Consider the following 27650-nt stretch of genomic DNA (forward strand, 5'->3'; position numbering starts at 1 on the left):
TTTTAAATAGATTGGGTGCTATGAATTCTTTGTTCTTGTTGTTTTTTTACAGTTTTCGGGAGATTTTATGGATTTTATGGTATTCTGTTGACAAATGTTATTTAGAGAAGTTGATAAAGATGCTATATTTAAGTACTGCAAAGGCCAGGGTACATAGAAGGGTAGCGAACAAACACTGAATATAGAAAACAAACATCAGTGACAAGGGGATAATATGGTGTGTGGTGGTTGTTTGTAGTGCACAAGAAGAGTTTAGAGCGACTTGTGTGTTTAGTGGGTGTGGAAACAAGCAGAGGAGGAAAACAGACAGACAGGAGTGATAATTCATACTGGTGGCATGCGTGATTCTGTTTTAATTTTTTTTTTTATTTGTCTACGCAAAAATGGAAAGAAGGAAACAAAATACAATACGCTGTTGACGTACTTATCTAGAAGAGCCAGGGCGTGACGTTGGCATCACGAAACAGTTGGCCGTCGACATATAACTTTTCGACAGCTAGCCACGCTCATTTGCCTTTCTCACGGTGATTTTTCATCATCGGGTACAAGATTTTACGCCTCTCGTTGATTTCCTTGGGGAACTGGTCGTTCATTCCAAACGAAGTCCCTTTCGCGACCTTTTGATTACACGAACACTTTATGCTGTAAGTGCTGCGATTGGCTGGCAACCAGTTCAGGGTGTACCCCGCCTCCTGCCCGATGATAGCTGGGATAGGCTCCAGCACGCTCGCGACCCTAGTGAGGAGAAGCGGCTCAGAAAATGGATGGATGGATGGATTTATGCTGTAAGTGTTCAAACTTTGCAATGATGGGACGTGGTCGGTTTCCTGGACGAGGGCCTCCCAATCAATGAACACGGTGAAAGGTAATCTTGTCGACTGTATCTTGCTGTATTTTGAGCGCAGACATCATGAACTTTTTAATTTGCGCATCGGGGTCTTCCGGAGCATTTTCTGGAATGTCTAAGAGTTTGTAGTTCCGCTGACGTTGATATCATGTTTGAGCGCAGTGTTATCTAATCTTAGCTCTTTCACCTGTAGTTGCGTGAACTCCAAGCTCTTTCTGAGTTCCGTGATCTCTTGGCAAAGCAAGTCAAGTGTAATTTCCTGTTGATTAAGAGGAGGACAGTAGTCTGCGTCTCTGTTGAATCAAGTTTAATCCTCAGTCGAAGTGGAAGAATCCACCTTTTTTCTCTTCAGGGGCAGCTCAACGCGGGGTCTGGGATCCTCCATGACAGGCGAGTTGGCATTGACGTAGCAATGCGAATCTCAAGTGGCTCTCTGCGAGTTACCACTGCTAGCGAAACTGGTGAAGGAAAAGAGAAAAGAACGAAGCGAAAATCCAAAGGAAAAGGACTTGTGAACAGATAACTTTTGTCTTGTACAATAATAGCTGCTTTTCCAAGTCTATGCAAGGGGCGCCGCCATGTTTTTCGTCTTCGTAAATCATGCAATCTCTCGCATTGTCACAGCATGCTCACTGCCTCCCGCCTACCCCCACCCAGTTTCCCGGAAATGAAGATGTTGACTTTGGGTGAGTGGCAGGGTATACTCTAGTCTCTGGACTGGTCACCAGTCAATCGCAAGGCACATATAGACAACCATTCACAATAGCATTCACACAGAGAAAATCCATGGCGCATAGGGAGAACATAGAACAAATTCCACACAGGAAAGCCACGATCCAAACCCAGAACCTCTCGACTGAGAGGCAAGCGTCCAAATCACTGCTTCACCTTGTTACCTGTTATGTTTAGAGCCTTGCCTGTTATGTTGAGAGCCTTATCAAAAATATTAAAATATATATTGCAATTAGTAATCCAATAACTTTTTTAACAACTGCCAAAATGAAGTCATGATAGCAAAACAGCTGGTCAGTTCATTCCAACATCATTACATTGGTGCCTGTAACCTACTCTGTCCTTTTACACAGTGTCATCACTGTTCTGCAACACCAATCTGAGTTGCAATATGATTAAGGTAGTCAGGGTTGCTTTTCGTTATTTCATTATATTCTCATCTAAACATTATAACACTCGTAACTGCCATTTTAGTTCTCATCGAAGTTCTAAAGTTATATAAAAATTGAAATGACATAACATAAATGGCAAGTTATTATTGCTGTCAAATACAGGCATATTTAGACTATAATGTCTAGTTTATGCAGATTTAAAGAATACCAGGCTATTGTACTATCAGATTGCGCAATGTTATCCTAGATATTACTTTACCAACATGCTGCTTTGCTTGTTTTTATAACAATGCCACCCAGTGTGTAAGTTTCAATAGTGTTCTGGCATTCCGTAACGGAAATGGAATTTGTCGAAGCTGCTCTACTATTCTGGTAGTGCCATTTATACAAAGATACGGCGCTGCTGCTACCCCCACTGATGCCTTATCGCTGAACATTCTGTCACGCCTTTCCTTCTTGAACCCAGGCTGGAGATGGCAGTGTATAAGGAGCTATTGTCCAGTGTTTTGACTTTCCTTTTTTGACGCACATGCAGTGATCAAAACTGATTTCAAACTCTTCACAGCGAAACTGGTCTATATTAGGGAAGGAGAACACAATTCTGAGAACCAAGGGTAGGTAGACACTATACAAATACACACACACGCACGACTAAGCAATACAGAGACATGATGCACAATTGCCACCGTCATTATTTCTCCAGTCTCCAGGAGGGTGCCAGCAATTACCTGATACCAGGACTCTTTATCTTTTATACTGAGGGCAGGTTCTCACTTGCAGCCTCGACAAACTCTGCCCACCCCCCAACACACACACACACACACACACCACCCAGCTTGCCTGCCTGGAGCCTTCTGAGTCTTCTCAGGAAGGAACTGAAATTGGACTTTGGTGTTAGTATGTTTGTATGAAGCCAGAATGCAAGCAATAATTATTTGTATACTTCTTTTAAAGCATGCCATTCAATTCTTTATCTACAAATACCCAAGAAAAGCTGGGACTATTCACAGTGGGTGAAATGAAACAATTTAATGTTTCTGACTAATCAACTTTTATCAAGTCCACCAACACACAGCCTCTATTGGTGCAGTTACCTTCATTGAATTAAAGATGACAATGAGTGATATGAGCAGAAAAAAAACTAAAAACAACTCAAATTTGCAGCACAAGGTGACAATAATTATTTTACGCTACATAAGGCCTGTTTTACAGCTGGCATAGCTTGACTTCTGTCAGCCGACAAGGGATAATAAGGAATCTGCTCTGGAGCCACTTGAAGGCAACAGGAAGTGAGTCTCAACACAAAGCAATGATTGAAAACAATGGCAGCTTTTAAATAGACCACATAGATAAACCACAAACAGTAATGAGAAATGTTAACCTCACTGAATCAACAAGTGCTGGGTCTAAAGTGTTTTTATTTTTCGAAGAGGAGATTAAAAAAAAAAAAAAAAAACCTACAGTACTTCTTTATACAGTTAGCAAATGACCATTTAAAATCCATCCAGTTCACACTAATGAACAGCACATTAAAAAAAAACAAAAAACCTACAGTACTTCTTTATACAGTTAGCAAATGACCATTTAAAATCCATCCAGTTCACACTAATGAACAGCACATTCATGAAATTCATTCCATATGAAATGTCAACAAACTGCCAGTACACCCTAAAGTCAATGAGCATGTCTGTATGGCGCTGAGTGTGGAGCTTGCTAGGCTTAGTGCTATCTATCCACACACACTCTTGCCTCATCTAGGTGTAAATGCCCCATTTGTCTGATTTTTAAAAAGTCTGAAAGTGGAAGTTTTTTAAAACAACGCATCTCTGTCATCTGACCATTCATGCACATTTGCAAAAGTAACTAAAAACGGTGAGTGGGCGGCACGGTGGACGACTGCCTAGCACATCTGCCTCACAGTTCTGAGGACCGGGGTTCAAATCCCGGCCCCGCCTGTGTAGAGTTTGCATGTTCCTGCGTGGGTTTTCTCCGGGTACTACGGTTTCCTCCCACATCCCAAAAACATTTGTGGTAGGTTGATTGAAGACTCTAAATTGCCCGTAGGTGTGAATGTGAGTGCGAATGGTTGTTTGTTCATATGTGCCCTGCAATTGGCTGGCAGCCAGTTCAGAGTGTACAATAACGTGTAAGATACGTATAAGATAGCTGGGATAGGCTCCAGCACGCCCGTGACCCTAGATAAGCGGTACAGAAAATGGATGGATGAATAAAAAAAAAAAAGTGAACTTGACATCGCTTCTCCAGGGAATTGTACATTTACTATAACTACTGAAGATCCCTTACATTGCATAACTAAAATTTTACACCCAAATATACAGTATACACACATGGTTGGTGGTACACCTCTCTTAATGAAAGAAAACCCCACAGGGGTCACAGAAATCACTTGAATCTGACAGAAGTAATAACAAATTAAAAGCGTAATGAAAATTAACCAATAAAAATCACTTTGCTTTTGAATTGTGGTTCAACTGAATTATCAAAAACAAACAAACAAAAAAACACATAAAACAGGCGTGGACAAAAATGATGGTACCCTTAACTTCATATTTTGTTGCACAACCTTTTGAGGCAATCCAATCATTTTTGTAACTTTCAATGAGACTTCTGCACCTCTCAGCAGATATTTTGGCCAACTCTTCATGAGCAAACGTCTTCAATTGTCTGATGTTTGAAGGGTGCTTTCTCGAGACAGCATGTTTCAGCTCCTTCCACAGGTGTTCAAATGTTTCGTGTGGTACACACCATGTCACAACAAACAACACAGTGATTACTTGTCACCCTTTAAAAAGTCCGACTGACTGACGAAAAGTTTGAAGATACCTGTGATGCTAATTAGAGGACACAACTTGTTTGCACATGTCACTATGGTCAAGTTAGTTTCAATATTTTCTAGTGGTACCATCATTTTTGTCGAGGCCCCTTTCATGAGTTTGTTTTTTAAAATAATTCTGTTGAACCACAATTCAAAAGCAATGTCTGATATTTATTGGTTAATTTTCATTACATTTTAATTTATTATTACTATTGTCAGATTCAAGTTATTTCTGTGACAACTGTGGACTTTTCTTTCTTTTCATTTCATCATTTCTGTCGAGGCCTCTTTAATGAGTTTGTTTTTTTAAAATAATTCTGTTGAACCACAATTCAAAAGCAATGTCTGATATTTATTGGTTAATTTTCATTACATTTTAATTTATTATTATTATTGTCAGATTCAAGTTATTTCTGTGACAACTGTGGGCTTTTCTTGGTACCAACAATTTTATCCACGTGTGTATGCAGTGGATGCTCACGCATGGCTCGCAAATGGAAGCTTTTCAAATGGATTATTTTTGACAGTTGTTGATTATACGTGGAAAAATGCAAAGAAACTTGATCATTCTTGTATTAACATCTCTTTCGGACCAAGTGGGTAAGTAAAAAGAAAAAAGCAAGCAGAAATCAATACCAGTATCTTGGCTAAATTGTTCAGTGAAACAATCAAAACATAAATTTAAATGCAATACAGTTAATACAAAATAAAAAAAATACATTGTTTCAGGAAAGTGGCAAATTATTTTTTTAAAGGCTTAAGTTTTTTAAAGATGTAAATGTCATATTCTAAAGATTACAGTTGAGAACCACGTTAACTTACTGTAATATCTAACTGATCCTTTGAGCTGACTATCCATGCAATCATTTTTGTGTTGTGCCGTGTTGCAGTTGTAAGGTATTGGTAACGCAAAAACCCACAAAAACTTAAGCTCCGACCCAATCCCCCCCATTGTGTTTGTGGTACGAAGGAAGCGTGTTTGTGTTCAACAGAGGAAAGGGACACCATTGCAGGCAAAGGCAAGGGTCAAAGATCATTCAGGCCTGAGAAATGTGAAAAAAGGTGAGAGAAAAGATACAGTATATACAGTAGATCTATTGCAGTTTAAGTTTAAAGTGTGTGTTCGTGGAAAGGCATGTATTTGTATTTCATTTTTATTTTTATTAAGTTGAAATTCAAGTATAATGAATCACAGTTCATAAGAAATGCCCTTCAGCAAGTCCAATATCTTCGTTCCTTTAGTTAAAGGAAACCAAGTCAAATTGACTCATCAACTCACATTTCCGAGGTCTCAGTTGGAATGGGCTGATCAAAAAAGGTTGAAAGAACTATTAACAATTAGAGGTTTGGGCTGCATCATTAATGTTTCTGTACTTTATAGGGTCTCAATGGAGTATGAGACAACCAATCTGATCCTGACTTCCACCTACTGTAAATACTGCACTAGGTTTATGTAAAAACTAACTGACATTTCATTGTTGATTGCAGTTGACAGAAGACATACATCCACTTTTATGTTTGTTAAAATCCAAATTCTTTATTTCCATTACTGACAAATTAAACTCTTTGTACTTGCAGCCTTGAAGAGATCCTTTGACATTGAAGATGTGGATGACATACCATCCTTCTCCTCGGCATCCACTGCCTCCTCCCCTGTCTCTCCTTCGTCCTCCCATTTCTTCCACAGCCATAACAAAGCCAGTGAGGGTAGGGTTGGAGGAGAATCCCCTTCATCTTTTAAAAACATCAACAACCTAGTCTCTGCAGGGTACCAGACCTGTATCAGCCAAAGTTCCAATCCTAGTCCAGTCCTCAGGTCACGCACAGTGGTCAGCAGTCTGTCCTTCAATCGGGGAACTATGAACAAGCCAGCCGCTTATAACAACAACTCCTCTGTGACTCGAGCTGCATCCTTTCAAAGCAGGGTGAACCCCAACAATGGGTTCTCCATATTGCGTGGACCAGGAAGTGACAATGATAGCCTTCATAGCTCCTCTTCCAGCCTTGAGTACTCTGGAGTGGGTGGAGGTTCACTTCATCCTAACAAGCTGACATCATATTCCAGTCCTCCACCCATGGGTGAGTACCACCAAGCCCAGCCTCAGCTCTCAGAACAGCAGCTGCAAGCAGGTGCTAAATTGGGAAACAACCACAACTTGACAAAGTTCTCCTCTCATGGGACTGTTTTCCAGTCTGCATTGGACCAGGGAATAGGATTGGTGTTGGAGTCACCAGATCCTCAAGGGATTAATCACGGCTCCATGCCCAGCCTAGATATTCAAATCTGTGATGGAGGAGGTGGCATACTAGGTGTGCAGAGAGGTGGAGACCAAGTTTCTCCTGGCTTGAGGTATATCAGTGCTAATGCTACCTGTAATGGCCGGCTTCAAAATGCCAATTCCCTTAAAGTTGACGGTAGCTGCGGCCCCAACAATCATTGTTCAAGCCACCAGACTACCCAGGCCAAGGCTAAAGAGACTCCACGTCTCAGGAAGTTTCCCTTGGACCTTGATAGCTGGGTGAGCACCAACTCCATTTCTTCCCCTGCTAAGGTTCTCAGACGGCCCATCAGCCCCAATCCTCCAAAGCCTCCTCCGAGAAGCACAGGGAGCCTTCACCATCACACCAACTCCCCATACACTTCGGCAAGTCTATCAGCTTCCCTCAGCAGCCTTGACAGTTACTCCGATACACTGCCTCTCTCCCTTCACCATCCCCTTTTGCCTTTCTCAAGTCATTCAACTGCAGGCTCCATTCCTGTTCCAGAGGTGAGCTGCTCACCAGTGCCCCTTTCTCCACCCCAGATTTTGCAGTTGGGAACCCTTTCCAGGCCACAGGTTGTGCAAGTAAACCCTGTCCCTTCCAACTCTTTGAGTCCTTCCAGCCCCAGCGCAACTAGCTCTTTGGAAGATTGCCCCAGTGATGTCGGAGATAGTGTAGGCTCAATCTTACAGAGGATTGCCTCCTTCTCCCGGCCTGTCATCCTACCTTCCACAGTTCCGAATAATGGAGCTCCATCCTCTGAACTGGGCTGTCCTGCAGAGACCACACTTACGCCAACAAGGGGACATGGCAAAAAGAAAGACAAAGGTAATGATAATATAATAATACAAATGTCCTTATCATATCAGCTAAACTAATTATTATTATTATTATTATTAGTAGTAGTAGTAGTAGTAGTAGTAGTAGTAGTAGTAGTAGTAGTAGTAGTAGTAGTAATAATTCGTTTTGTGTCTAGAATTTCAAATGAATGTTTACCCATTTTGAAAGCCTGATACTGCATGGGTTCTTCTTTGGTCCAATCTTGCAATTAACAATCAAAGTATTCAAGAGTAAGACAGTGGTGAAATCTAAACAACTGTGTTAGGACCCTACTCTAAATACCTGAACGGCCATACACATACACCCATGCAAATATACTACACGGTTTTGGCAGTTCTATCTGCGTGTGTGTTTGTTTTTGTGTGAGTGGGTGGCTGGGTGTGACTAATAAGGTCTGTTTAACAAATGATGACAGGGGACTTTCCTCATGTCAGCTCAGGAAAACAAGACAAGGTTAGCAGATGAGTTGGTAACCACACCCATTGTAATGGTTTCCTGCTCCACTGAGCTATAGTACTGTATATATACACACTTTGTCACACACATTTATACACATCCAGTAAAACATATGTGTTTCAGTGTTTACCTTAGTATGCTGAGAAGGATGAAGTCAGCAGGTGGCTGTTTCTTGATTTTATTTCAGACAACACGCAAACATATTTTAAGCATGTTGTCTCTTCCTCTTTGAGCATGTATGATATTTTTAACAGCTAAAGATATTATAGCTCACGACCTCTTTGCCTTGGGCTTCTACTTCCCTCCGATAACAAAGTGAGCACAAGTCAACAATTATGTCTAAAGTTCACCACCCTTCAAGATGTTTGCCACAAGGTTTATTGAGCTGTCGAACCAATACATTTGGAGAAGAAATATTAGGTTGTAAATTACATATTCAGCTATTAAACATGCCTTGATGAATATATACAGTACCTCATATGACTTGCCCTTTAGCAGAAATTAGACATTGGTTTATTGGTTCTTGTCCTTTCATTTAAACAGAAGAGAAACCTTGCATGTTTACGTGAGTCTTGTAAGGATTCCAAAACATGGCTGGGTGTCTTAACAAACAGGATGCATGTGTTTAAACACACCTGTCTGGAGTTTCCCTCTACTTCAAACTCATCAGGGTATGACACCAATCCCTCTGAAATGAAAGACAGATGAAAAATGGTATATGAAGCGGGATTATATCATCCTCTTCATCGCATATACAGTACCTTAAGCAATGTATGATGCTGATGGTGGTGACACAGTGGGGCATATGGTTAGTGTGTTTGCCAAACTGTCAGAGGTTATGAGTTTGAATCTCTGACCTTTTCTTGTGGAGTTTGCGTGTTCTCCATGTCCTCTGTTTTCAGAACTAGCATTTGGCGAGTTTCCTGCCTGTCGCTGGTTATTGTCAGGATGATTTTGGGATGTGCAGTTCATTAGAGTTCACAAATGTATATGTTGTGGATCGCTTACTTTGGGTGTGAGTGTTGTCTTGATTGGTCACGTCCTGTCAAGAGAGTCCTAACAGTTGGACTGCCATTTGCTTACTTATCTTTTATATACTGTGATTTTTACACAACATTCCTGCATTTTGCAGCAGCACTTTCATCAGTATGTGCTTTCATCAGTGCTCAGACTGTAAATAACAGACTAATGTTTCGTAATGGTCCACACTGTGAATTATTGTTTTGCTATTCTTAGTGCTTTGCTTAGATGGTTTGTTTTCATTAAAACATCAAAACAAAAAAAGTGGCCCCGGAGCCCTTCCTCTTTTCTCATCCTCTGCTCTAAAGCAACACAAAGAGGAAAAGACTAGTTAGATGGAAAAAACAGAGAGCACAAAGGATGAAAACAAATCTTGAACCATTTGCTGAACATCAGACTTTTTGTGCCGTGTGTGTTTTAAATTACAAATACCAGAGATGCGATCAAGTCACAAGTCTCAAGAAAGTCTCAAGTCTTAACCTTCAAGTTTCAAGAAAGTTCCAAGTTATTTTGTCTTGGTTAAGTCAAGTCAAGTCACAGGTTATCGCATGTCAAGTCCTGTGAGCTGTCAAGTCCCAAGTCAAGCACCTTATTACTGCAGTCTTACATGCAGTTTCTGGTGTTCATAAAGAGAAAAAAGAAGACCAATGAGGTCAAATATTGCCATTACTGGCCAATTCATCAAACGTGTATATGCATGTATAATGCGACTCAATGTAATGCGCTCCAAATCAACATAATCTCATAACACAACTTTGATAATCATCATACAGCTTTATACATATCTGCATGTCAATCAAAATCTGTTTTACACCTCAAGTAACTTCAGCTTGTTAAACATGTTTTAAAGCAAGACTACAACATTTGTCTGTTTAGAGAATATCGCAAAACGTTTTTGGCTTTTCCGAGTTGTTGCATTTGCAAAATATGAGATTTGAAAGGGTCTTGTCTGCAAGCCAAGCACAATGTGGCCTCAGACCTTCTCTGCCTGGGTGCTTGATTCTGGCACTGCAAGTGCTCTCATTGCAACTAGGAAAATCAGTTTTGTATTGTATTGTGTTTGTTTGTTGCATGACAACATCTTTTATTGGATTTGCATGATAATTTAGGTTGGAAATGCCCAAAATGTGCTTTTTTTCAAGCTATTTTAGTTGTTTTTTTTCCTCACCTGGCATTAGAGACCGTCCGATTTCTTTTTATTATGCTTCATGTAAATGAGCATTGCTTTGATTGGATTAGTCATTTTCCCCAATTGAAATATGGAAAACAGCTTGGCTGCCATTCATAGAGACATAGATCCTTCTGTTTCCCTCTGCGGTCTGTTTGCTTATCTTGTACCTTCTTGACCAGGGATTCAATCTCCCATCCTACTGCTGCCACGAAACAAGTAGGCGGGAGAATGGGTTCTGGGTCCTCGCTGGTCTTATGGGCAGAGAATTGGCGAGACAGGGCATCTGATTTGACGTTTCTGGACCCTGAGAAGGAGGACAAAGTAAAGTAAAAAAAAGTGCCCACCTGGCTTGCCTTGGGTTTAATCTCCTTGCAGATGTGAGGTACTCCAGGTTGTTGTGGTCAGTCCACACCACAAATGTTTGCGCGGCTCCCTACAGTAGGTGGCGTCATTCCTCCAAAGCCAGTTTCACCGGCAAGAGTTCCCGGTCGCCAATGCTGTAGTTGTGCTCAGCAGGAGAGAGTCTGCGGGAAAAGAAGGTGCACGGGTGCAACTTACTGTCCCCAGGCTGTTGTTGGGACAGCACGGCGCCCACTCCCACCTCAGAGGCGTCCACCTCCACAATGAACTGACGAGACTGATCTGGGTGAACACGAACAGTGGCAGAGGCAAAGTGAAACTTGAGGTCGTTGAAGGCGGTGTCTGCATCATCCGACCAGCAGAATGGAACAACAGTGGAGGTGAGAGCAGTGAGGGGGGCCGCGATACGACTGTACCCTTTGATGAACCTCCGATAGAAGTTGGCCAACCCCAGGAAACGCTGCAACTGTTTGGCGTCGCCCGGTCTTGGCCACTTAGTGACAACCGTCACTATGGATGGGTCCATTCGCAGCTCTCCCTTGGCGATGATATAACTGAGGAATGTGGTTTCTGGGACATTGAACTCACATTTTCAGCCTTCACAAAAAGTTTATCTCCAGGAGCCTCTGGTGCACCAGTTGCACATGCTGTTTGTGTTCTGAGAGGTACTGCGAAAAAAATCAAGATATAATCAAGGTAGACAAACACAAATGTATTTATCATGTCCTGGAGGACATCATTAAAGAGGTTCTGGAAAACTGTGGGGGCGTTGGTTAATTCAAAAGGCATCACAATTTATTCAAAGTGGCCAAATGGGGTATTGAAGGCAGTCTTCCATTCATCCCCCTCTCGGATGTGAACAAGGTGGTAACCATTGCGTAGATTGAGTTTGGAAAAAATGCTTGCATCATGGAGTGGGGTGAAAGCCGACTCGATCAACAGAAGGGGGTACTTGTTCTTACAATAATGTTATCAAGCCACCTGTAATCAATGCATGGTCTTAACATGGCATGTTTTTCTTATCCACAAAGAAAAAACCCGCACCCGTAGCCAAAGATTCAGAGATGTATTTCTCCATAGCTTCTCTCTCCAGTTGTGTGATGTTATACAGCCGTCCCCTAGGCAGAGTGGCTCCAGGCAAGAGATCGATGGCACAATCATAAGGACTGTGGGGAGGGAAGGCCACGGCTTTATCTTTGCTGAAAACTTGGCCAAGGTCATTATAGCACTCTGTTTCCTTGACACAATTAGTAGGCAAGAGAGCAGATCTTAAACAGTTAGTATGACAAAATACACTCCAGGCGTTAAATCTAAAGTGGGTCCAATCAATATCACTGTTGTGAACCTTAAGCCAGGGCAACCGAGTACCAGGGGTGCCTGGGGACAGTCAAAAACTAGTAGGTTTATATCCTCCTGCTGGTTACCTGAGAGAAGGAGGGAGACCGGCAGCGTCTCTTGGTCTACACGGGTTAGCAATTGTCTGTTAAGTGCTGTGGACTCTAGGGCCGTACCCAAAGGCCTAGTCTTAATCCCCGTTTGTCTCACTGAGTTGTGGTCAATAAAATTTACATCTGCCCCACTGTCAACGAGAGCGGACAGAACTCGGGACTTGTCCGTCCAGGACAGTGTGGCAGGAAGTTGGAGGAACTGCAAGTGTGGCTCACCAAGATCTCCGACCTTTATTGATGAGACGGTTTGGACAAGCATGGATGAAATGATCTACAGTACATAGAAAGTTGGCTGTTGTATCATCGTCCCCTTTCCTCAGGGGAGAGCCTTGCCTGTTCCATTTGCATAGGTTCAACCGCATCAGCGAGGGGCGGGGTTTGGGACGAAGCTTGTGTGGGTAATATGAGTGACTGATTGCCACGCGGAGGAGAATTGTGTCGAGTGGGCGGAGCTGGTTGTTTCTCAAGACGCTGTCTCTGCCGCTCTCTTAAGTTGCCAGATTTACAAGTTGTTCTAGGCTGGCGGGTTCATCTCAGGAGGCTAACTCGTCTTTGAGGGACGTGTTTAGAGCGCGGAGGAATATCTCTTTGAGTGTGTCAAAATTGAAATTACTCTTCGCGGCAAGACTACAAAATTAAATCGAATATTTACCACACTACGGGTGACTGTAGTCACCAAGTGACTCTGTATGGAGGCGAGTAATTCATCAAACTCTTTTACCTTGCCAAGGAGTAGATGGAGAGCTAGATCATGTTGTTCTAACAGAACTGCTTGTCTGTTCAGGTATTTCGTCTCTGCGGGGTCCATTCTTTGGCCAGATCAAACTGTTATGATTCACGGTGCAGGAGAGGACCCAAGAGCAGATATGGAAAGGCAGGTCAGACTTCAGAGGTTTTATTTAGTTCGACTGGCCGGAAGGGGAGAGAGGCTGGATCTCTGGCAGGCGGCAATGTCTTGCGGTGCGAGCTCTGGGTCAGGTGACGATTTCAGCGGACACGAGTGCAGGCGAGGAAGCAGGCATGGAGATTCAGGACATGATTACAGGCGTGGAGTTTCTGGAGAGGAGTTCAGGCAAAGAAGGTTCTCGACAGACTGATTAGGATACTGCGTATTCAGTATTACGTGATCCGAGCGAGAAGCGACTGACAGCGTGACTGCTGAAGTCGATCTGGCGACGAGGTGGAGTTTGGGACTGGCTTAAGTACACTGCTGATGATGAGGATGCGTCACAGCTGGTCCCGGCTCCAACTCATCTCTTCCCACCTGCACAGACACACACCAAAAACAAGGCACAGTTCAGGGTGCAGAGGCAGCAGCCCTGACACATTGCAACATTCAGACGAGTGTCTTTCGCAAGAGTTTGATCACGCGGTTATTTATACCCCCTGAATGTGCATTCAGTTTGTGTCACACTGACGTGCTCCTCCCACCTCCGTCCTCTTCAGCGGGTCGTCGGCATGCTCGTGTCTGGCGAAGGTGTGTTGTAAGCGGCCACCGGCAGCGCAACAAATCACCCTGGCTGTATGCCACTCTGCAGTGAAACAGCCCTGACTGTTATAGGACGAGCCTGAAGCACCCTTCGAGTAAGCGTGTTTGTGTGCGGATATTTTTTTCATCATCCCCACAACCCTCGCAGCGGCCACAACGGCAACGGGACGTCCCCCTGTTACTATCATTGTGAAGCACAATTCACCAAGCGTAGGATTGTTAGCCCAATAATAATGAATGTAATCTGAAACGGGATGTGGATGAAAATAGAGAGAGATATTTGGAGGTTTAGGCTCATCATCCACTCCCAGTTTGAATTGTACCTGCCGAGATAAACATCGCAAGCGACAAGGAATTCAAGCTGCATTATGTCATCATAAATTATGCAAACAGTGTGTACGGAAAGTATTCAGAGCCCCTTAAATTTTCCACTCTTTGTTATATTGCAGACATTTGCTAAAATCATTTAAGTTAATTTTCTTCCTGATTAATGTACACACGGCACCCCATATTGACAGAAAACAATTGAATTGTTGAAATTTTCGCAGATTTATTAAAAAACAAAAACTGAAATATCACACAGCCATAAGTATTCAGACCCTTTACTCAGTATTTAGTAGAAGCACGCTTTTGAGCTAATACAGCCATGAGTCTTTTTGGGAATGATTTCACACCTGGATTCGGGGATCGTCTGCCATTCCTCCTTGCAGATCCTCTCCAGTTCTGTCAGGTTGGATGGTGAATGTTGGTGGACAGCCATTTTCAGGTCTCTCCAGAGATGCTCAATTGGGTTTAAGTCAGGGCTCTGGCTGGGCCATTCAAGAAGAGTCACGGAGTTGTTCTGAAACCACTCCTTCGTTATTTTAGCTGTGTGCTTAGGGTCAGTGTCTTGTTTGAAGGTGAACCTTGCACTCTGGAGAAGGTTTTCTTTCAGGATATCCCTGTACTTGGCCGCATTCATCTTTCCTTCAGTCGTCCTGTCCCTGCAGCTGAAAAACACCCCCACAGCATGATGCTGCCATGACAATCCTTCCAAGACATTCTTAGCCAACTCTTCTTTTAAAATAACCCCGACTCCATTGCTCTTCCCATCTACATGGTAAAATAATTTAAACCCAGCCCTTAAACTTCTAGCCTTACTGCCTTTCCACCTGGTCTCCTGGACACACAATATATCAACCTTTCTCCTAATCATCATGTCAACAACTCCCGAGATTTTCCTGTCATAGTCCCAACATTCAAAGTCCCACATTCAGTTCTAGGCTCTGTGCTTCCCTCTTCTCTTTCTGCCGAAGAACCCGCTTTCCACCTCTTCTTCTTCTTTGAGTACTAAGCAGTACTAAGTAACAGTAAAAATCTCCTAGCCACACTTGTGTGTAGTTAGCCACAACATCACGTGTTGTTATGGCTAAACCTTTAGCCACGCTTCGCCATTCCTCGTCAGTAGGAAGCTGATAAGCCTTAACGATGTGGGCCCAATTAAAACTACCTAGTCATCAATCAGGTTTACAGCTGTACGATTGGGAATATACTCTTAATTGCGAAGTTTTTTTTTTTTTGGTTTCTTTTAAACAAATATTGCAATTGCGATTCAGCATGTGATCTTTCGGGAGGAACTTTGTTTTCGTCAGCATTATTCGGGAAACACAAGAAATAAATTATTCTATGACCAACAGAACTTTGAATACAGCCAACAAACAACTCTATAGGCCAGGCCTAAATGTTATGATTAGTTGATATGAATTCAAATCTTTATTTTACTATTGAATGGTAAAAAGAAAAACCTTCCATCTCAGTACAATATTGACTCATTGATTTAACTTAATCAGAATCATCTGCGATTGGCTGGCAACCAGTTCAGGTTGTACCTCGCCTCCTGCCCGATGACAGCTGGGATAGGCTCCAGCACGCCCGCGACCCTAGTGAGGAGAAGCGGCTCAGAAAATGGATGGATGGATGGAGAATCAGAATCATCTTATTTTGCCAAGTATGTCAAAAACACAGGAATTCGTCTCCGTTAGTTGGAGCTGCTCGTTACAACAACAGACACTCAATTGACTGAAAATCCTATTTGAGACATAAAGACATTGAGAAAAACAGTCACTGAGCAATAAAAGGTTGCTAGTAATCTGGTAATGGCGATACAATTTATTTTTGACAATTGTGCAAACAGATGCAGTTCACTAGCAATGAGAGCAGTTTCAATGACGAATAGAGCTATAGTCTGGTGCAACAGCCATTGTGCAAAAGAAATAGTAGTGCGATAATCTCGGACAATGTCGATTGTGCAAATGTTGTAGATACTACTCAGTTGATTGTGCAAATGGTGCAGATGCTACTCAGTCACATGAGTGGCCAGTATTGGTCAACAACAGATATGCAACTAGTGCAGCGTGGAGAGACTACTACAGTGAGTGCACGAGTAATGTATAATTCGCCCGACAGAAATGTGACAACAAACTCAAGATAAAAAAATTGGCAGCATGTTGCAATGGAATTGTAAGTTAACTGTTTAAGAAGTTAATGGCAAGAGGAAAGAAGCTGTTGGAATGTCTGCTAGTTTTAGTTTGCATTGCTCGGTAGCACCTACCTGAGGAAAGGAGCTGGAAGAGCTGGTGACCAGGATGTGGAGGGTCCAAGAGGATTTTGCATGCTCTTGTCTTAGTTCTGGCAGCATGCAAGTCCTCAAGGGTGGGTAGGGGGGTACCGACAATCTTTTCAGCAGTTTTGATTGTCCGTTGCATTCGGAGTTTGTCCTTTTTTGTAGCAGCACCAAACCAGACTGTGATGAAGGAACACAGGACTGATTTGATGGCCGCTGTATAGAACTGCCATAACAGCTCCTGTGACAGGCCGTGCTTCCTCAGGATGGAGTTGATGTTGAACTCCCACTTCAGGTCCTGAGAGACTGTAATTCCCAGGAACCTGAAGGTCTCGACGGTTGACACAAGGCAGTTGGACAGCGTGAGGGGTTGATGTGGCGAAGGATGCCTCCTGAAGTCCACAATCATCTCTACAGTCTTGTGTGTGTTCAGCTCCAGGTTGTGTCGGCCGCACCACAGCCGCTCCACTTCCTGTTAATACGCAGATTCGTTACCATCATCTGCAATCTTCAGGAGTTTGACAGCTGGGTGCGTTCAGGTGCAGTCGTTTGTGTAGAGAGAGAAGAGCAGCGTAGATAGGACAGAACCTTGGGGCGCCCCGGTGCTGGTTGTGCGTGGAGATGAGGTGGTGTCCTCTAGCCTCACCTGCTTTGTCCTGCCCGTCAGGAAGCTGTAAATCCACTGGCAGATGGCAGGTGAGACGCTGAGTTGGAGAAGCTTGGAGGAGAGGAGTTCAGTGATGATGGTGTTGAAACGCAGAGCTGAAGTCCACGAACAGGATCCTCACGTAGGACCCCGTGACGTCGAGGTGTTCTAGGATGAAGTGCAGTCCCATGTAGACTGCATCATCTGCGGACCTGTTTGCTCGGTAGGCAAACTGCAGGGGGTCCAGCAGGGGACCTGTGATGCTCTTGAGGTGGTCCAGCACAAGGCATTCAAAGGACTTCATAACCACAGATGTCAAGGAGACAGGCCTGTAGTCATTCAGACCTGAGATTGCAGGTTTCTTGGGGACTGGGATGATGGTGGAGCGTTTGAAACAGGATGGTACTTGGCACAGTTCCAGAGATCTATGGAAGATCTGTGTGAAAACTGGAGCAAGCTGGTCCGTGCAGACTTTGAGGCAGGATGGGGACACATTGTCTGGGCCTGCCGCTTTGTTAATCTTTTGTTGTTTGAAGATGGCGTCTCACATCCTGTTCGTGTATGGTCAACGCAGAAGTCAGAGGTGTGATTTTGGTCAGTGGTGTGGGTGTGGGGTGTGAAAGTGTCGTTTTCAAATCTGCAGTAGAAGCTGTTCACGTCGTCAGCTCGTCTACTATTGTTCTCAGCTTGGGGGGTCATCGTTTCTAATTGGTTTGCAATGGTAGTGCATGCCAGACTGCTTTAGAGTCGTTGTCAGTCTAATTGTTTTTCTAACATTACTGCATAATTTCTCTCTGCAATGTTAATTTCGCGGCACGGTGGCCGACTGGTTAGAGCGTCAGCCTCACAGTTCTGAGGACCAAGGTTCAAACCCGGCCCCGCCTGTGTGGAGTTTGCATGTTCTCCCTGTGCCTGCGTGGGTTTTCTCCGGGCACTCCGGTTTCCTCCCACATCCCAAAAACATGCATGGTAGGTTAATTGAAAACTCTAAATTTCCCGTAGGTGTGAATGTGAGTGCAAATGGTTATTTGTTTGTATGTGCCCTGCGATGGGCTGGCAACCATTTCAGGGTGCACCACGCCCGATGATAGCTGGGATAGGCCCTAATGAGGAGAAGCGGCTCAGAAAATTGATGGATGGATGTTAATTTCTTTAGTCAGCTGGTTTCTAGCACGATTATACAAGGCCCTATCCCCATTTCGATACGCATCCTCTTTTGCCTGGCGAAGTTGCTTAAGTTTGGCAGTGAACCATGGCTTGTTTTTATTGAATGTGCGAAATGACTTTGTTGGTACACACACAACTTCATAGAAACCTGTATAGGATGTGACAGTGACAGTGACAGTGTCCATATATTCAACCAGGCTGCCAGCTGAATTTTCAAAGACACTCCAGTCTGTGCAGTCTAAACAGCTGTGACGTTCTATTTTTGCTTCATTGGTCCACTTTTTCATTGTTTTCACTGTAGGCTTTGCGCATTTAAGTTCTTTCCCTGTACGTTGGTATTAAGTGAATTAAGCAGTGATCAGATGAGCCCAGGGCTGCACGAGGTATGGCACGGTATGCGTTATTTAGCGTAGTAGAGCAGTGGTCTAAAATGTTATTTTCCCTAGTAGGACAGTTGTGTGCTGCTTGTATTTAGGGAGTTCGTGGTTGAGGTTAGCTTTGTTAAAGTCCCCAAGAATAATAAGGGGTGAGTCTGGGTGTTTTTTTTTCAATTTCGTTTAGGTGTTCAGCAAACATTAGCAGTGCGGCGTACGTGTTAGCTTGAGGCGGAATGTAAACACCGGCGAGAATGAAAGATGCAAATTCATGCGGCGAGTAGAATGGCTTACAGTTCAAAAACAGCGACTCTAAATGCGGGCTGCAGTGTGTGCTGAGCTCTGTGATGAGTTTAGAGATAAAGTGGAGAGTAACACGAGTGACAGTTTTCGTCACCAAGATATGAGTATAAAAGTGGTTGTAATGGTAAACTGTATTTAATGTTAATTAATGTTATCAATTAAAGTAAAAGTGTTGAGATGATTCACTTGTTATTTGATAATCCTCAAGAAGGATCTTAAGGACTTTATCTAAAATTTCCCAAATGCAAACTTTTTAGTTGAATATAAACATTAATATTCCAAATCTTTGGTGGTAAATATTAGTAGGCTAACTTCATCTGTCAGATATTTGCAAACCCTGCATAAATCCTGTGTTACCGCTCAGCTGAGTTGAGTGGGGGGGTACCAACCACGAAGTGGGCATGTACATATTGAGCAGGTAAATATTAATTGAAAAAACTGTGACAAAGTCAGCAATTTCAAATCCACCCGTTTTGCAAGCCTTCTGCTGTTTATTGACTTTTGTATTCAGTTGAAAAACCGCATCGATGTCAAACTTAAAACTATGTCACGGACTCATTTTGACCTATGTTATGCATAAAACAGTGGAATTTTTTTTTATTCTAATGGAAGGGGGGCTTTAAAAATTTACTTCATTTAAAACCATACAACTCCCAGGTACTGTTTTTAACCTAAATTTATATAATTTTTTATTATATTTATTCCATGTACTGTTTTATGTACCACATACCTCAATTGTTAGCTCTGTTAACGCAATGCCTCAACGTCAGGCTAATACTAGCAAACTACTTAGTGAGTTTAAGAACATGCTAATGGATTTACAGATGTTTACGAGACACAATGTGTCATCAAATGATGAACAAAGTTTGCCGTTGTAGTAGATGTGGCTGTCCGTTATCATTGATGAACACATTTTGTATTCCGCACGTAGCCGTTTTACAAAAAACATTGTAGTTTAATAGCCCAAATTAATCACTTTGAGCATCCTGAGACATGACAAAGTGACCTTGATATTAGAGGGCATGATTCTCAACAAGTCACTGATGGTATAGTGGTACATTTGCCTCCCTTTGGTGAAGGCAGTGTGGGTTCAATTCCCACTCAGTGACCATGTGAATGGTTGTCCGTGTATGCCCTGTGACTGATTAGGGATCAGTTCAGGGTGGAGTTTGCCTTTTACCTGAAGTCAGCTGGCATAGGTTCCAGCACCCCATGACCCTGAACAGGATAAGCAGTATTGAGAATGGATGATGGATTGTTGTCAACAACTATCAAGGCTGTCAAGTCATCATGTCACAGTTCAAGTCCAGAGTCTTTAACTCCCAAATCAAGTCGCTGGTCTTTGCGTCACAACTCATCCAAACAGTGATTCCACTCAACTCAAGTCCAAGTCGCAGTGACTCGAGTTCCCATCTCTGGAAATTACATGTGGTATGTCACAAGTTAATGATGATTTTACTATTGTTGAAGACTTTCCTGAACCCGTATAATCCTTCCTATGGCGCTGGTGGACTTTTTTTCCATGGTTAGAATGGAAATTGAATCCAGCTGTTTCAGAGTCAAACTGGTGTCGTCATTAAACCTTTATTACATTTTCAGGTATATTTTTTTAAATGACATTTTAACATTCTTATTGGCTATACAAGTGTAAAAAACACTGTAACATTAATACATCAAAACCATTTTTTTTTTAAAAAAGTATGAGGAGGAAATATAATTTGTGTTGAAGATGTGTATGTTGCATCTAATTCGTCTAAAAAAAAAAAAAAAACGACTTTATGGCTGCATTGAATTATCTCTGGGTGTCATGGCACGAGAATACTCCATCTGCATCTGAAAAGCATCAAATATTGTGTTTTGATATCAATACTTAACTATATTCATAATGTAAAATGTACCTGTGGATAAAAAAGCAAAGCTTGTGACCAGAATGTACGCGAACGTATGTACACGCTGGGTATGTTCAAATGAATGGAGCCAGCGAGCCCCCTTTTCAAATATCCACACTATAAATAAACTCTTATTAAACTCTTAAACTCTTATACTCTTATAGAGGGTTTTGATAACCCTCTATCTTCTGCTAAGTTCAACATGTCCAAGAAAAAGGGCCATTCTAACCTTGTATCCAGCCAGATGGAGTCAGCACATGCTATTCACAAGGGTACTGGACTATGGCCATGCTAGGCCACCCCCAGGTGAGCAGAAACAGGCTGTCACAGGCAAACCACTCCTGGGTGTTTTTTATCTCTTGCTGATACTTCTTTTGGCTGGTGATGTTGAACTAAACCCTGGGCCACTGCTAGCTGGGCCTCCACCTCTGCTACCTGGGCCAACATCACTGCCAACTGGGCCTTTACCTCGAGCAGCCAGGCTAACACCAATGCTAGATCAGCTAACATCATTGCTAGCTAGTCCTCCACCTCTACCGGCTGGGCCTCCACCTCTGCTTGCTGGGCCTCTACCACTGCCACCTGGGCCAACACCACTGCGAGCTGGGCCTCCACCATTGCCGGCTGGGCCTCCACCACTGCTAGGTGGGCCTCCACCACTGCTAGCTGGGCCTCTACCACTGCCACCTGGGCCAACACCACTGCTAGTTGGGCCTCCATCACTGCTAGCTGGGCCTCCACCACTGCTAGCTGGGCCTCCACCACTGATAGCTGGGCCTCCACCTCTGCTAGCTGGGCCTCCACCTCTGCTAGCTGGGCTTCCGCCTCTGCTGGTTGGGCCTCTGCCTCTGCTAGCTGGGCCTCTACCACTGCCAGTTGGGCCTCCATCACTGCCAGTTGGGCCTCCATCACTGCTAGCTGGGCCTCCACCACTGCTGGCCGGGCCTCCACCACTGCTAGCTTGGCTTCCACCACTGCTAGCTGTACCTCCACCACTGCCGGCTGGGCCTCCACCACTGCCGGCTGGGCCTCCACCACTGCCGGCTGGGCCTCCACCACTGCCGGCTGGGCCTCCACCACTGCCGCCTGGGCCTCCACCACTGCCGCCTGGGCCTCCACCACTGCCGCCTGGGCCCCCACCACTGCCGGCTGATGCGGAAGCTGGCAGCGTAAAGCTATATGCAAACATTGCCAATAAAAGAAACAGGGGGCTTCCAAACCCCGCAATACTAAAGCACCGGAAATGCAGGGTGTTCCAAACCGTTAATAACTCTAAATTAATATGGGACTCAACACGTAAACCAAAAGGCATTATTTGTGCACACTTAAATATACGAAGCATTTTAACAAAAAGTGATCAGGTCAAACACCTTCTCACTGACTCAAATATTGACTTCCTCTGCCTATCTGAGACATGGCTCCATGAATCTTCGCCCTCAGCAATACTATCTGTACCTGGTTATAAAATGTTTAGAAACGACAGACAGGCTTCTAAGGGAGGAGGTGTTATGATTTATGCCAAGGACACTTTTAATTGTAATGAAATACATGTTACATATGAGAATGGATTAGAATTTCTTGGACTAACTGTTTCTTTGTCACAGCAAATGTCTTTTATTCTTATAGTTATTTATAGGCCTCCCTCATCAAATGCCGCTTTTTATGAAAAGCTGGAAATTTTACTGAAACAACTCAATCTTGCAAAAGAGGTGATAATAATGGGTGACCTAAATGTTAATTGGGAAGTTAACAAAGTTAGGAAACAATTGAAAAGGGTCATGGATGATATGGATATGACTCAGGTAATTAATGGCCCTACGAGAATTACAAACTCCACCCGAACTCAGATTGATCTAGCTTTTACTAATAGGCCAGAAAGGATCTTGAAGCCATACAATATGCTCACAGGATTGTCTGATCACAATTTTATAATGGTCACAAGAAAATTAAATAAAAAGCGCTTCAAACCCTTGGCCACCACTGAATCCAATAGGATACCAAAACATGAACAACAAAATTTCCAAGATTCTATCCAAGAAGTAAACTGGGATGTATTACTTGCTGGTAAAAATTTAGATGAGGATTGTTCTAAATTTGCCAACAAAATACAAAAAATTATTATACAATTTACACGGATAATTAAACTAAAAGCTAGAAAGAATGGCCTTCCTTGGTTAAACACATTTATTCTGAAACTGATGAAAGAACGCGATCATTCCTTGAAATTGTCGGTCAAATCAGGATACAATAGACACCACTTTATTTCACTGAGAAATAGGGTAGTGAAAGAAATAAGAAAATCTAAAGCTGACTTTTTCATTACTGCTTTGAATAGTGCGAAGGGAAATTCAAAAATAACCTGGAATTATATTAAAAAACTATTGGGTAATACAGAAAATAACAAAACAAAACTAATGCAAATTAAATTAAATGGAAACATCCTCACGGAACCTCAAGTGATGGCTGATGCTTTTAACAACTACTTCATTGAATCTGTGTCAGAAATCTCTTCTAAGTTTGCAGTAAAACAAAGGAAGGAATACCCTGCATTGTCTGCAACGCAGTTCTTTACTATTACAAATATTACTGAGACCAAAGTTATCGATTTAATTCATTCACTCAAACCATCTAAGGCAAAGGATGTTTTTGGAATGGACACGAACATGCTCAAAGATCTAGGTTCAACTCTTGCTACTCCTATTGCCTCAATCATTAATCTTTCAATTTCATCTGGTCACTTTCCAAAGGCCTGGAAATCTGCTATTGTTACCCCTGTCTTTAAATCCGGTGACTCAAATTGTCTGAATAACTACCGACCTATAAGCATTCTTCCGGCCATTTCCAAAGTTGCAGAAAAATGGGTGTCAGAGCAGATTGTCCATGATTTAAACAGCAGCTCCCCCTCTCTCCACGCCATGCAGTTTGGTTTCAGATCCAAGCATTCCACTGAAATGGCTACATGCCTCTTCATTGAGAAAATAAAATCTTCTCTCGACAAGGGTGGAGTTGTAGGGGCGGTGTTCTTGGACCTCAGGAAAGCTTTCGATACAGTAAATCACTCTGTTCTTCTTACCAAGCTCTCAAAATTTAACTTCTCTCACAAAGCTGTGAGCTGGATTGAATCATATCTGCATGACCGAACACAATCTGTATCAGTTAACAACTACAGATCAGAGTCTCTTAGGCTAACCTCTGGAGTCCCTCAGGGATCAATATTAGGCCCCCTTTTATTTAGTCTTTATATCAACGATTTGCCCACTGTTTGTTCGGAAGCAGAGTGCTTAATGTATGCAGACGACACGGTTTTCTTTGTTCATGGTCGCTCCAAAGATACTGTTGCTGCTAAACTCACTAATACAATGTCCTGTGTCACAACTTGGTTGCAGGAGTGCTGTCTACAGCTAAACGTTTCTAAAACTGTAGGCATGTATTTCACTAAAACAAATAGAGTATCACCTGACCCCGATATACTTGTTAATGGAGAAAAAATGCAAATTGTCAACCAATACAAATATCTTGGGTTAATAATAGATTCACAGCTTTCCTTTAAAGCCCATATTGACAAATTGTGTAAAAATATCAAATTAAACCTCGCAAATTTTCGTGCAATTCGAAATGAAATGTCAACTGAAGCCGCAAAAATGTACTTATATTCAATGATTCTTAGTCACTTTAACTATTGCATAACCAGTTGGTCCCAGGCTGGTCAGAATGCAAAAAAAACCATTGGAAGTTTTGTACAAACAAGCAATTAAGTGATGGATAAAAAACCAAGGCACTATCATCACTGTGCAATTTAAAAAAAATACAGTCTTTTAAACTGGGACAGTCTTCACATATTTGCAGATTTAAATTTGATTTATAAAGTACTGCATGATTTGGCTCCAGCTCCTCTGGCTGAGTTCATCAGCCAAAGAAACAGCTCTGAGCGTGTCACTCGAGGCTCTGTCAGAGGTGACTGTCTCATTCCTCTGCGCAGGAGCACTTTCAGTAAGTCAGCCTGGTCAGTGAGGAGCGCTGGTGAGTGGAACTCAGTACCTGAGGAGGTTAAACTGCTTACAACATACAAAGCCTTCACCAAAAAACTGAAAATGTGGTTAGTTAACACCTATAGCTGCCAACACTAAAAGACGAGTATGTTATGATGTTTTTATTTTTTTTATTTTTATTTTTAAAAATTTATTTATTTATTTATTTTTTTTTTTTTGTTATGATCAAATGATTTGTGGTTTTATTCTCTCTTAATAGTAAGTCTTTATGTATCCTGTTTTATATTATATTGTCTTGTAAATGTATTTTACTGCTTTTTTACATCATGGCCAGGGGACTACAGATGAAAACTAGCCTTCTGGCTAATTCTGGCTTTTTTAACCATGTGTATTTCATGTGTTTTATGAAATTGCATTGTCCCCTTTCAAATAAACTGATTAATAATAATAATTCTCACCAACACTCTCTCTCTTTAGCAACGTGCTTCTTCCTTAACTATTAATCTATTTTGTTATGGTTTAAGAAATGTGATAAAATACAAGATACTAAATACACAGCATCAAACGCGTAGACAGGCTCGCCGGGTATCCGGTTTTGCAATCGCTCATGTATGAGGGTGTGTTGGCAACTCTACGTGATGGTCTGGTCCACTCAGGTTTAACTACATTGCGCAGTAGGCTGAAAGCGTTTTTTGTTCCGTGGTCGACTGAGGCGGTACGGGCATTTTTGTCCATATTGGTAGAAGATACAGCGAAAGATTGAAGGCGCAACAAGAAATGAGCGCATCACCTTCTTCTTGATCCTGACCAGACCCCTCCCACTTTTGACTGGTGCCTGTTCTAATGGAAAAACAACGGAGCCCAGACCAGGCCAAGCAAGCCAGGCAGAGCGGGGCCAGGCTATTCTGGAACTTGTAATGGAAAGCGGCAAAAGTTGGTCAACATTACACATCGTTAAACCTGTCACGATAATTACTATATCGACTTATCGTTCAATAAATAAAATGTTAAAAAATATTTTTTTTCCGGATAAATTGTCATTGTTCTGGTGAGCCGGCGCACGTATCACACAATGAGCCGACAGTTGGACGGCGATGTCATTAGCCACTTTTGGGCGCATGGGACGTCTGTCAAAATATTTCTACCACCACAAGTACTTCTGGGGACCACAGTCGCATTGCCTGTTGTATTTTGGAGTTTGTGGATTATCAAAGGGCGGCACAGTGACCGACTGGTTAGCACATCTGCCTCACAGTTCTGAGGACCCAGGTTCAAATCCGGCCCCACCTGTGTAGAGTTTGCATGTTCTCCCAGTGCCTGTGTGGGTTTTCTCCGCGTACTCTGGTTTCCTCCCACATCCCAAAAACATGCGTGGTAGGTTGATTGAAGACTCTAAATTGCCCGTAGGTGTGAATGAGAGTGAGAATGGTTTTGTTTCTATGTGCCCTGCCATTGGCTGGCGACCGATCCAGGGTATGCCCCGCCTCCCGCCCGAAGATAGCTGAGATAGGCTCCAGCAGCCCTAGCGCGACCCTAGTGAGGATAAGGTGTAAAGAAAATGGATGGATGGATAGATTATGCTTAAAGATGTTAGCTGTTGTTAAATATCAATGATTGTGTCAGTCTCCTGCAGTTTTGACCAAAGAATGAGGGGGCTCTAGTGAGCTAACATCAATAGCTATGCTAACTACGCCATAGACGATCGGTCCATATTGAACTCGGGTATTGACATGGAGGAATATGCTTTAATGATACGACTCAACGTGATTTATAAATAATAGTCATTTGGTGTAGAGCTCAATGGACCGGAACAGGAGGGGCGGGATCAGTCTTTAAAACTGGAAGTGCGTGGCATAACCCCTGTTAACGACAGCGGACATCAACATATATTTGATTGACAGGTGAAGGGCTCGTCTTCAGAGTACCAACCACAGTCTTGCAGCTAGAAGGTGGGCCTTATTTATCATGATTTCAGAGGCATAAAAAAACAACATATTACGGTTTATCATGGTAGTTTTGGGGAAAATATATTGTCTTAAAAAATTATAGTGACAGGCCTACATATTGTTAAATAGTACAGACACACACACACACACACACATACACATATACAACTATCCAGTTTTGTCCACAGTGGCCCAAAACAGGGCAGTTGTGGCTGCCGGGAATATAGTGTAAACGTAGCCTTAAGTTGACTGGAAAATATGAAAAGATGAGCAGTGATTACTGTAAACCCAAACATGCCGTGACAGAGTTTGGGGGTCAGTTGCAATGAGCTCACTTTGTAAAACTGCTCTCAGAAGAACTCACACACAGCTCTTCAAAGGTAACTTACACTTTAAAAACAGGGGGAGACTTAAGATTTGTCAGGAGGAATGAGGAATGATTCACTGGGGGTTGTAATTCAGACATATGAGTAAGTCATGAGAAACATAAAAAGGTAATACTTCACCTGTAAGGAACTGCAATAAATCAATCATCAGCATCATCAACAGATGGTCTGTTACAGACTTTCAAAGGCCAGACAATATTGGCTGATCTTCTGCAGTACACCTTCACAATATAAACTCTTGAGCAGTATATTATTTAGTGGAGAGGTCCAGGGACCGATTATAGTACAGCTGTCAAACTGAAAGCGCTGGGGGCACATCCGGCCCGCCGTATCCCTTTACGTGGCCCGCAAAAGCAAATAATTAGAATCAACTTCCATAATTCTTGCTAAAATCTGTACCAAAATTTCCAATTGTCGTATCTAATAAATCAGTGATTATCAAACTTTTTACATAAGTACCAACTCAAAAAATACTTTGCTCCCAAAGTACCACCA

General features: G+C 42.6%; 1 protein-coding gene across 1 annotated transcript in view; it reads left to right on the forward strand.

Moving 5' to 3' along the window:
* septin12 (septin 12) overlaps positions 1-27650 on the forward strand; it is a 104377-nt gene that overhangs the window by 17139 nt on the left and 59588 nt on the right. The window contains exon 2 of the mRNA XM_061699662.1: positions 6386-7897. Coding sequence (XP_061555646.1) covers positions 6386-7897 — 1512 coding nt within the window. The remainder of the gene's footprint in view (positions 1-6385; positions 7898-27650) is intronic.

Source organism: Phycodurus eques, chromosome 16 (genome assembly GCF_024500275.1).
Source record: "Phycodurus eques isolate BA_2022a chromosome 16, UOR_Pequ_1.1, whole genome shotgun sequence".
Lineage (NCBI taxonomy): Eukaryota > Metazoa > Chordata > Actinopteri > Syngnathiformes > Syngnathidae > Phycodurus > Phycodurus eques.